Source organism: Sorex fumeus, unplaced genomic scaffold (assembly GCF_029834395.1).
Source record: "Sorex fumeus unplaced genomic scaffold, SorFum_2.1 ptg000043l, whole genome shotgun sequence".
NCBI classification, from domain to species: Eukaryota; Metazoa; Chordata; class Mammalia; order Eulipotyphla; family Soricidae; genus Sorex; species Sorex fumeus.
The window spans coordinates 25,966,168-25,978,516 of record NW_026606100.1 but is presented as its reverse complement, the minus strand read 5'-3'; the positions used below and the strand labels follow the sequence as shown (position 1 = coordinate 25,978,516).

At 45.1% G+C, this 12,349-nt stretch overlaps 1 protein-coding gene across 1 annotated transcript in view; it reads left to right on the top strand.

Annotated features, from left to right (window-relative positions):
* Positions 1-12,349, top strand: part of BLNK (B cell linker) — a 71,313-nt gene that overhangs the window by 26,265 nt on the left and 32,699 nt on the right. The window contains exons 3-4 of the mRNA XM_056120721.1: positions 4,014-4,063; positions 10,965-11,005. Of these exons, the coding sequence (XP_055976696.1) occupies positions 4,014-4,063; positions 10,965-11,005 (91 nt within the window). The remainder of the gene's footprint in view (positions 1-4,013; positions 4,064-10,964; positions 11,006-12,349) is intronic.

Below are 12,349 nucleotides of genomic sequence, written 5' to 3'. Positions count from 1 at the left end.
ATTTTTTATTTTATTTTTATTTTGGGGGCTTGCAGCCACATTTTGTGGTGCTCAGAGCTTATTCCTGGTTATCTTCAAGTGCAGAGCCAGGCTCAAGGGACCATATGGTGTACCAGGGATTGAACCCAGATTGGCTGCATGCAAGGCTGGTGCCCTACCTGCTGTATTATCAGTCCAGCTCCTGATGAACAGTTTTTAAAGGAGTGATGTGAATTTAAACTGGTAAATTTTTTTCTCATTTTTTAAAAAATGAATCACTGTGAGATATACTTACAGACTTACAAACTTTTGTGATTATGTTTCAGTCATACAATGTTCTAGTACTCATCCCACCACCAGTGCCCATTCTCCACCAAAAACTGTGAAATTTTTAAAGCAAAAGTTGGCAAAAATTTTATGGCCATTCCTTTTAAGTCAGCTGTCACAAGTGATACTTTGTTGAGCATCTTTTGTAAACTTTGAAAATATCAGAAAGCGAAATTCCTGAAATGAAATTTATGAGTGAAAAGAGCTGTGCGCTTAAATTTTTTATTATTACCGAATTGCTTCCCACAAATTTTCTATCATGAACAGTGTATAAAGTTTGAACAGTGTATAAAGTCCCTTTGTCTTTAGAACAGAATTTCTTTATTCTTTTTGGTCTTTGTCACTCTCAAAAGTAAAAACTAACTTTCCTAAGAGTAATAATGAAGGAGCCAGAGTGATAGAACAGTGAGTAGGGCACTTGCCTTACACATGGCCAACCCAGGTTGAATCCCTAGTATCACATATGGTCCCCCAACCCTGCCAGAAGTGATCTCTGAGTGCAGAGCCAGGAGTGAACTCTGAGCACAGCCAGGTATGCCCCCTACAATAAAATAAAATTAAAAGTGTAAGAAAATAGTAGAATCTATATTTGAGACTCTAAAATATAAATGAGTCTTAAGATACATAAATAACTATCATAAAACTGTTTAAATGATCTTGCACGACAATAGTCTTCTCATAGAGAAGAAGACTCACATAAAGTCCAACCCCCTTTATGTTTTGTCTTATGGTTAGGAGATGATTATTTATTATGTCTTATGCATGCAGAATCTCATTGAAAGGAGAACTCTCATAGCCAATGTTTTAGTCAGTAACAACTCCAGATTAATTACCACACATTTGCCAGTTTTACAATACAATCATTTTCTAAATAATAATAAAATGTCTCTCTATTCCACAGTCAGAAATGTTAGCCACAAAACATAAGCCTTTCCAGTAGTTTCTAATTCATTCATCCCATTGTTTCCCAAAGCAAACAAGCTGTGTTTTTCCTGAGCTTGGAAAATGTGACTGCTGTAGTCAATATCGGTGAAGTCCGTGCCCTGGGTTGTGAATAAACTATAGTTAAGTTCTCACTCTTAGCCCGACAACAGGTGCTACTTTGAAAGAGGAAGCACGGTCCAACACACCAGTTTCCTAATACAAAACCATGACAGACTTGTCACTGGTCCATGGTCAAATGTGAAAATAAGGGCCTTGATGTGCCGGGGGGTTGGTGTCACAGCTGCTGGCTGCCAAATGAAGCCCAAACCACACTTTTTATTCCTGGTCAGTATTCAGTGACCAATAGGGCTTTCTTGAGTATAATCTTTATTCTGAGATTCTTTAGCCTTCATACATTTGGGGGAGTTGAAAGACCTTTTCTTTTCTTTTCCTCTATAAAGTTATAATAGTGGGTAATGATTAGCTAGTAGTTCTTGAAGTCTTATTGTTTCATGAACAGACCTGGAAACCAGACCCATTTTGTTTTGTTTTTCTTGCCTAAACCACTTTGGGCAGTCTCTTTTCTGGATCTAAATACAAGACTAACTAATAGTAATCTTTCCAGTATACCCTGCTGGCTTGCAATAAAGACCGAAAGAATATAAGAGATATGGTATTTTAAAGAAATAAAAAGCAGAATTTCTATGCAAATATAAGTTTTGTTGTTTCTTAAATTCAATTCTGTTTCATAAGGGTTTTTTTTATAATTAAACATGAAGCTCTGCTTATATTTTTCACGATCACGATCACGATCATCCTGTTGTTCATCGATTGCCTCAAGCAGGCCCCAGTAACGTCTCCTTCATCCTAGCCCTGAGATTTTAAAAAGTGCCATATTTCAAGGCTCTTTCAGGGTTAAGAGAATGAGACCCATCATTGTTACTGGTATTTAGCATACTAGGTATGACATGGGGAGTTTGCCAGACTCTGCCGTGAGGGCAGGTAACATTCAGTAACCTGACAGGCTGTCCAAAGTAAGAATGAGATAATAAGATGTTGCGGCTGTGTGCTTCCGGGAGCTGGGTTTTATAGTCTCTGGGTCTTGGCCGTTGATGGGATTACACGGCGCTGGGGGTCAGATGGTGGGTGTGACCCCTGCCTACCGGAAGGTGGAGGATCTGGGTGGAGGATGATCAGCCCCAATGCGAGCAGGCTTGGAGATCTCAGCCCCGGGACATGCATGCCTTTGTTCCTCTGCTGGTACCTCCATGCGTGTGGAGAGTGGTCTCAGCATGGTGGTGGCTGGTTCTGGAGGTCTTTGGCTGCCGTAGCTCTGTTCGGGGCGGGGAGGGAAACTCAACCCGCCACCCTCCAAGTGACTCCGGCAAGGACAGCCAGGTGTGGGGGCAGGAGACTGCACTGTTCTCTTCTGGGAGCTGGGTTTTATAGTCTCTGGGTTTTGGCCTTTGATGGGATTACACGGCGCTGGGGGTCAGATGGTGGGTGTGACCCCTGCCTACTGGAAGGTGGAGGATCTGGGTGGAGGACGCTCAGCCCCGATCCGAGCAGGCTTGGAGATCGCAACCCCGGGACACGCATTTTTTTCATATTTTTCCTAAAAAATGAAATATCTTTTTTTTTTCTTTTTGGGTCACACCAGGCGATGCTCGGGGGTCACTCCTAGTTTTGCACTCAGGAATCAGTCCTGGAGGTGCTCAGTGGACCATATGAGATGCTGGGAATCGAACCCAGGTTGGCCGCATGCAAGGCAAATATCCTAGCCACTGTGCTATCGCTCCAGCCCCTGAAATATGTTTAGTATACAACACTTTTCTTTCATACTACTTGGCAAGCTCCCCATGATGTATCCAATATGCCAAACACAGTAACAACAAAATCTCCAATGGAGACGTTACTGGGCCCGCTCGAGCAAATCGACGAACAACGGGAGGGTCTTTACTTTATTTTCATAAAAGGATGCAATTTTTTAAGGCAATAAAGCATTCTGTCTGTAGTATTACTTATATATATTTGAATTTTCATAAACACAATCATAAATAAAATTAGTAAGTTAATGTAAAATATGATGTATCATAAACTACCCATTTCAAACAATGGAAATAGAATATTATTCAAAGCTATAAAATTAGAATACTTTTTAAAATGTAATTTAAATTTTCTTCATTGAATGAGTAAAGAGGGGTTATAACTTCAGCACATCTGATATATACATTAAGATAATAAAGTATTGAAAGTGCTTGAAACCATTGGTTTCTGAATTAGCTAAATATCGCAGTTTTGAGGTTTGAAACACATACTATCAGTTGGCATTTTTTAATGGTGCAAAAAGAATTTCAGTCCAACCCCCAACTAACATACTCAACATAGTTCTTTTTTTTCAGAGCACATATTAAATTTATTAAAATAGTTTATCCTTTTTAGTCTTCCTATAAACTAATCAAAATTTCTCCTCATTGAACTTCTACATCTAGTGCTTCCTAGTAGTCTGAACTATTTATTATTCTCCTCACATTCTGAAAGCCCTTTCAAGTCCTAACTTCCCCTCTTCAGATTACAACCACATTGTCCACTGGAGAGAGGGGAAGAGGTGGGATAGTTCCAATGAATGACTTCACTGCAGGGACAACACAATTTTTTCATTGGGAAGGACCCCAAGGGAGCCATTATTCTTTTAGTTGCCTATTATCTTTATATTTGCTTATATTATGGGCCTTGGCGCACTTGTCCAGTACACTGATCTTTTGTCTAATGGTTATCTACAGGCTGAAAGTTAAAGCACCTCCAAGTGTTCCTCAGAGGGATTATGCCTCAGGTAAGAGTACTTTAAAATACTTCAACTACCTGTTAACTAATCGAATGACTCTATTTACTTACTAGAAGGGAAAATATGTCTACTCACTTGAAAACAAAAAGTGCTCATCCTAAATCTTAGAACGACTCAATTTGTTAGGAATTTGACTAGAGTAAGGACTAAATGCTCAATCCATCCTCTCACCCATCCATCTATTAGTTTATCCATCCATCTGTCAACTATAGAGCATTTAGTGCACCTTCCTCATGTTGGACACATATAAGCTCTTAGGCAGAAATACAGTGCTAAGAGCCACACAGTACAAGTCTTTAAATATTAACAGATGGGAGAAGAGCTCTTCTGTGCAAAATGATCTTTCTCATATGTGGTATATAAAGAATCATATTAGGGGAATAACAAATGCCCACCGTCTGTAGCACTATCCTCCTGTTGTTCATCGATTTGCTCGAGCGGGTACCAGTAACATCTCCATTGTGAGACTTGGTTGTGACTGCTTTTGGCATATCGAATACTGGTCAGCTGCATGCAAAGCAAACGCCCTAATCGCTGTGCTATCGCTCCAGCCCAACAAATGCCCAAGACAACTGAAATTTAAAATGATCTTCAGTAGGAAGCTTGGTGTCAGGGGAGGACTGAGGAAGGGGGACACCGAGACAATGGTGGAGGGAAGTGGATGCTCTGGCAGAGGATGTGGTGCTGGAATGATTTATGCATGAAGCCCTACAAGTAACAGTTTTGGAAACCACGGTGCCTTAAAAAAAGAGCACTTGGGTTGTTTGGATCACTGTTTCTCTAGAATAAACATTCCCAGGTACTTGAGTTGTTCACATATTCTTTGATTTATTCAACACTTTTTCAAGAGTGTATTCTATGTGCTACATCTGCTACATTTTTTGCTAGCTATGAAGTGGGGAGGCTGGAGCAATAGCATAGCAGGTAGGGCATTTGCCTTGCATGCAGCTGACCTGGGTTCGATTCTTCCATCCCTCTCGGACAGCTCGGCAAGCTACCAAGAGTATTCCACCTGCACAGCAAAGCCTAGCAAGCTACACGTTATGTATTCTATATGCCAAACACAGTAACAACAAGTCTAACAACAGAGACGTTACTGATACCCGCTTGAGAAAATCGATGAAAAACAGGACAGTGCTACAGTGCTATGAAGTGGGGAACAAATATAGTCCCTGACCTTAAATGATGAGAGAGCAATTATATAATAATTGAAAACAACATGTAAATCAATGACCTGCCATAACAACTACTGAGAAGGAAAATGGCAGGTGTGGTGCTGATGACCATGGGGCGATGATAGTCAGGGAAGGTCTTTTGGAGGAGGTTACTTAAGGTCCTGGGAAATGAACAGGAATATTTGTCTCTTTGAGTTTGGTGGTTGGTTTAATAAACCAGAACTGAGTTCGAGCAATAACACAGCAGGTAAGACACTTGCCTTGTAACAGCTGACCTGGGTTCCATCTCTGACACTATATACGGTCACCAGGAGTGATCCCTGAGCACAGAACCAGGAGTAAACCCTAAATACTGCTTGATGTGTCCCCAAAACCAAAAAAGTATATAAACCAGAACTAAAGATACTAGACACAAGGTTAGATACTCAATGGCGATTCTTAGAAATCTTACGTATGCTGCATGCTCATCTGATTGGAGAACGACTGATGTATTATGCTTCCCTCAGACTCAATTGTCCCCTCCCTTTTCTCTTTCTGTTTTTTTCGTTTGGGTGGGGGCGGGGTGCATACCCAAATCAGGGACTACTCCTGGCTCAAGGGTTAGTCCTGGAATCACTAAGGAATAGGAATCACTCCTGGCAGTTCTCAGGGACCATATGGGATGCTGGTGATTGAACCCAGGCCAGCTGCATGCAAGGCAAGGGCCTTACTCCCTGTCCTATCTCTTCAGTCCCATATTCTGTTTTTGAACTCAGATAAAAAACAGGTAAAATTCATCATTCATTCATCTTTTTCATAACTTACACATGCTGGGATCATCCTTGATTCCTCTTTTTCTTTCATCTTCTACCAAAACAAAAGTTTGAGCCTGCGGCTGGAGAGGTAACATAGCGGGTAGGGCGTTGCCTTGCAAGCAGCTGACCCAGGTTCGATTCCCAGCATCATATGGTCCCTGAGCACTGACAGGAGTAACTCCTGAATGCAGAGCCAGGAGTAACCCCTATGCATTGCCAGGTGTGACCCAAAAAAGAAAAAAAAAACAGTTTGATCCTATTAATTCCATATCTTCTATGTCTCAAATATTTTTGTTCCCCATGTTGCTACAGCTCAGGACCTCATTATCTTTTTTGTGTCCAAGCAGAGCCCAAGAAGATTAGTAATCTTCTTAGTTCCTAAATTCTTGTGGTCCTCTCAACCACTAACAAGGATGATCCTCAAAATGTCACCCTTTTGCTCAAATATCATGATGGTTCTACCTCACTAACAAGAGGAAACTGCAAACCCAGAGCTCAGATACCAGGTTCTTCAGCATCTGGTTACTAACACCCTGGGCAACTGGGCAATTCACTTTCCTCTTCCCATCAAATATCTCATGAGGTCTAAGCAGGAAGATTTGAGGTTCCTGCCAAGATTGACATTCCGTACTTGCTCAGAAACTGAACCCTTGGAAGCCTGGGCTCAGCGATACAGCAAATCTCTCTTAGCTTTCTTTGACTTCAGATAGTTGCATCTCCAGTCTCCCAAATAGTTCAGAAGTATCCTCATTCTGGACCTCAGATGTCTGCTCTTCTCTCTGAAGTACCGTATCCATTTTGTTTTGTTTTTGTACTTAATCTGGATCAGGTTATTTGAACTAAATCTCTCTTGGAACCCAGAGAGAACCCAACTGGGTTTCTAAGCCACTACTACTCCAAGTGTGATCCTTAACTGGACAATATCAGCATCGTCAGAAAGGTAGAATCTCTGACCCATCCTAGAACTCCTGGATCTGAATTTGCATTTTAACAACAGGTCTAGGATGCTGGACTGTATATAAAATTCAGAAACCTCTCCTATAAACCACCAACTCCCTCCTCTCTGCTTCTGAAGAGAAAGAAAGTCACTGATGTTCCAAATCAGAAATTCCCTATTGTCTCACCCATCTAACACACCCTCGCTTTCCTTGCTTGTGTGCCCAACCCCCAGAAAAGTTCCTTTTGGCAAAATCACTACCACCACCTGCAGTGAGTTACCCCCCTTACCATTCTCCTCCACTGCCCACTCGTGGTCCAGGAGAGAGCTCCCCTAGAGCCTTGGTGGGGGAGATCTCAGTGCTGCTGCAAAGCCCAGGTCTTGGACATCAGCCCTGATAGTGTCTCCTGAAACCAGAACTTTGGGGAGGTGGAAGATCTTGGCCAGAGGTCCCAAGCCTGGGAGATTAGCCACATACCCCTGGAGGCCTAGAACCTTCATCCACCCAAAGTTCCTGAAACTACCCTACCTGAGTTCCCCAGAGGCTAGAATTAGATCTCTTCCTAGTTCCCAGAGCACATGGTTTCCCCAAGACCTGTCATCAGGGAGAGCCGGTTGGCTTGGATGACTCTGACCTTCAAAGAGTGAAGGATGAAAAGAAGTGTGTAAAAGGGAGACACAGCCCCCACCCACTTAGTGCAGAGGATAGAGGCCTGGACTTCCTGCAGATGCCCAGCGGCCCAATAGAGCCTGCTATTTTCAGGGACGACAAACTGGCGAGCCTCATAGCTCTATCTCTGGGGAGGAACAGGAGGCCGCAGGGACCTTGCGGTCCACTGAGCAGGATGCATTGCCCCCAGCAGCTGGCATCCTTGTAGGAAGAGAACCTCTCCCCAAAGCACAGCTATTAACTCTGTTCTGTATTAAACTCTTCATAGACACAACCTCACTGCATTTTCCACTAATGTGGTTTCAGAGAAACAAGGAGGGAAATGCACCTCAGGAATATTTAGTAATCTGCCTGAAAAACAGTACTAAGATTGCCTGCCTCGGGCTCCCCACCACACATCTTCCTTTGACCAGGGAGATAATCACATTTTTCAGGGGAAATTTCTTATTGTTTTGAATTCCCCAGAGCCTTTGATTGTACCTCTAGAATCTGCCTTTTCATAGTTGGATTCTAAAGCCTAACTTGGGAGGGAAACAAAAGAGATGAGTACTGGTGTCCCCAGAGTCTCTGGGCCACCCCAGTGAGAGGTGGAACTGGACAAGGCCCCTGTACTCTCAGTCCCCTCGACCCAGAGGTCCTGGAAGAAGCCAGGTACTCCCCTTTCTCCTACCATGGATACCTTGCAGGGGGGCCAGAGCAAGGAACAAGAACTCAGGGCAAAGGAAGGAATTCTTGGGTGAGAACTAAGAGTCAGCAATTGACTTGATTCTCTGTCTCCTGTTTATTCTCTAACTGGTGACCCTAGCTGAGTGAGAAGAACAGTATCTCATCCATCCTGCTTCTGGGAGCTAAGGACTGAGGAATGCAACTTAAATGGCTCAGAGGCATTTTAAAATGAAAAGCCCTGAAAGGGGAACTTTCCATAGCACATGGTTTCCCCAAGACCTGTCATCAGGGAGAGCCGGTTGGCTTAGATGACTCTGACTTAGCTTCTCATAGTAGAGGTAATATGACAGTAGCCCCTGAGTACTGTTGGGTGTGGGTCACCCTTCCCCCCAACTCCCAAAGAGGCAAAATGACCTCACAGCCAAGTGATGGCTGAGCCTGGACCCTTCCCCCTTCCAGTGTGCCCACCCCTGCTGTGGGAAGGGCTGGCTCTGTAGACAGACACAGGAACAATGTGAGACTAGTTAGTCTCAGATCCTCTCTTCCTGGCAGCAGAATCTGGGCCTTAACCTTATGACTTCACACTGTCTCTTCTTCCTCTCCCACGTGCCCTTGGGGGTGCCCTCACTGCCTTCCCCGCAGCTTCCATACTTCTGTTTTCTGGTCCTGCCCTCCTCATCACTGCCTCCCCCCTCAGATTATCATCATAGTTGGCCTTTTGTCTTCCTTCCTCATGCCTCTGTGGTCTTGCCTCAGGGGACCCACATTTCATTTTCAGCTCTGTAAGGGCAGAGATGGGCAGGGCCCGGTGGCCCCAGCACGGTCACCACAGCCAGGCTGAGCCTCACATGTATGTGCACATTTGGGCTGTGTGCTCAAGTCTGAGTGCTTGGCAACCTCCATGACCTGCTTCAGAATTTCAGAATTTCTATCCTTTGAAGAGCCAGAGCGATAGCATAGCAGGTAAGGCGTTTGCCTTGCACATGGCCAACCTGGGTTCTATTCCTCCGTCCCTCTCGGAGAGCCCAGCAAACTATTGAGAGTATTCCGCTCTCACGGCAAAGCCTGGCAAGGTACCCGTGACATATCCAATATGCCAAAAACAGTAATAACAAGTCTCATAATGGAGACGTTACTGGTACCCGCTCGAGCAAAATCAATGAACAACGGGAGGACAGTGCTACAGTGCTATCCTTTGAAAGACCTTTGTATCACTGAGAAGAAAGTTAAACTAAGGGCCAGAGATGTGGCTCAATGGTAGAGCACCTGACTTGCACATGTGAGGACCCGGGTTTGAACCTGGCACCACAAATAAAGGGAAGTAGATTCATAATAGTAACAACTATTATTCATTGGGCTTTCTTGACACTGACTCTCTGTTTGGTCTTCTAAGCATTTTCCATGAATTATTTCCTTTTCATTCTCTGGAAACCTCTCTGACGTTGGTAGTGCTAACCACTTCTACTTCAATGATGAGAAAACTGGCAGTTCACTGACTTGCCTACGGCCACACTGTTAGCCAAGGGCAGTCAGGGATTTGAGCAAGGCAAACTGAGCCCGCAGTCCAAGTTGAAACCCCTGGTGTGTTGAGCTGGAGCAGTGAGTTGCTGAGGTGGAGCGATCAGAGCCATTCTCACGTGTCTTACTGCAACAGGTATGGCAGGTCCATGTGACCCCCAAATCCTGAGTCAGGCCAGGGGAGGAGTCCTTGTATTGTGTGGTATGGGATTATAACACAATAAATGGAGCAGAAAGCCCAGACCAGGAACAGACACAACAGGAAGGTCATTCTCCAATGAAGACGCCCCAGAAACATCTCAGCTCCTGCAGGCTTAACCACTTGATCCAATTACATGGGAATTTAAGCACCTGGAAAGACAGGCATGATTCAAAAGTACCACTTCTCTGCCACAGTGGAATTTCTTACACTTCAAAAACCAAATTTTGGTTTTCTGTTTCTTAAAAAAAAAGAGGAGGGAGGAGGGCAAAGTAGTAGTACAGTCGGTTGGATGCTCATCTCACACGCAACAGATCTGTTCAATCCTTGGCACCCCGTATGGTTCCACCCTCCCCCCAAAAAGATCACTGTCACTGTCACTGTCACTGTCACTGTACTCCCGTTGTTAAATCGATTTGCTCAGCGGGCCCAGTAACATTGTGAGACTTGTTGTTTACTGTGTTTGGCATATAGAATACGTCAGGGGTAGCTTGCCAGGTTTTGCCATGCAGGTGAGATACTCTCAGTAACTTGCTGGGCTCTCCGAGATGGGTGGAGGAATCAAAGACGGAGGAATCAAACTCGGGTCGGCCCGGTCGGCCGCATGCAAGGCAAACGCCCTACCCGCTGTGCTATCGCTCCAGTTGTCCAAAAACTAAATAAATTCAAAATTTTAAAGAGGACTTCAGGGGTCAAGGATGCAGCTCAGCACTAGAAGCCTTGCTCTGCAGGTGTGAGGCCCAGAGCTTGACCCAACACCACAAGCAGCCCCCAGGAGGAGTCAGAGTGGGTGAGCATGAGGAGACTTTAGAAACTGTACAAGCTCAAGCAAACGAGACTCGTGGGCAGGGCAGGCGGGGTGGGGATGCTTGTGGGGAGGGTGCACCGGCCGGCTGACTGATGCTCCTGTGTTCTTCCTATGTGTTTCAGAGAGCCCAGCTGATGAAGAGGAGCAGTGGTCAGACGACTTTGTAAGTGTTTACTCCTGGGGCCTGGTGGTTGCATCTCCACACACGCCTCCTGAAGGTCTTTTCATGCTCTTGTATCTAAATGACACACTGAGGGTAGCTGCACCTCACAGAGGGCCGTGGCTGAGTCACCTGCGCTCACCTCCGGCAACACTCACAGGTCCCTGTGAGACGCGTCCCTGCCGCCCTGCTCTGTGCTGGAGTGGACAGTGCTCACCTGTACACTTCCACTTGCCATGCCATTAGAAATGCCCAACCCCGGGAGCCTTAGCTTACAGGCAAGTCAAAATGAAGTGTCTGCAACATCAGGAGACCCTGGCCTGCATGCTCTGGCCTGGCTGTGGTGCTACATCTTGAACACAGCAGAAGAAAACCACATGCAAGGAGAGAGTCAGGAACCTGCCATCTCAGAAGGTCAAACCTGGTTCTCCCATCTTAGAACTGGGTTTTAAAATTCCAAGGTGCTTGCTGTGACCTTTGGGGACCTTAACAGAGTCCTGGCAGCCACAGTGAGAGAGGGTCCTGGGCATGCTGACAGGGGAAGTGTATCAGAATTAACTAATGTCAATCACTTTGAGGGAGGTCCCCTCTGCTGCTTGCAGGCCCCTCACGCCATCCCCCTTACAAGCCTTTTCTCTCTTGGGCTTCATCTTGTAGGGACTAGAGATGCCTCAAAGCTTTCCTTCACTGAGTTAATCAGTTCCCACATGTATCAGATCCAACCTGTGTTTTGTATATGGAAGGGATCTAAGAAGGCAGAATCACACACTGGTCTTACCAATAAGGAAACTGAGGCCAAGGGATGCTGAGGATTTTCCCATCTGCACTGTTATTCAGTGGTTCCACAGAATGAAAACCCAGGCAGGGCTAAGTTCAGTGCCCAGAACTGAGTCTGAGGCCAGCGTGGCCCGATGTCCACCAGCCGGAGTCCAAGCAGGGTAACAGGAGATAGGAGTCCTTCCCTTATCAGGTGCATTTTGTATTTTTGTTCAAGTGCATTTTTTTTTAAAAAATACACTTTTTAGGGGCTGTAGCGATAGCACAGCGGGTAGGGCATTTGCCTTGCACGCGACCGACCCGGGTTCGATTCCCAGCATCCCATATGGTACCCTGAGCACCCCCAGGAGTAATTCCTGAGTGCAGAGCCAGGAGTGACCCCTGTGCATTGCCAGGTGTGACCCAAAAAGCAAAAAAAAAAAAACCAAAAAATACACTTTTTAAAAAACTGAGGACCAGAGCCCTCTCTGCAGGTGTCTGAGAAGAGAGGTTCTTCCTCCCAGGGTCCTGAAGCCCTTGAACCCTAAGAAGCACTGCAGCTGCGCCCCCTGCTGGCTGCCCACACTGGCC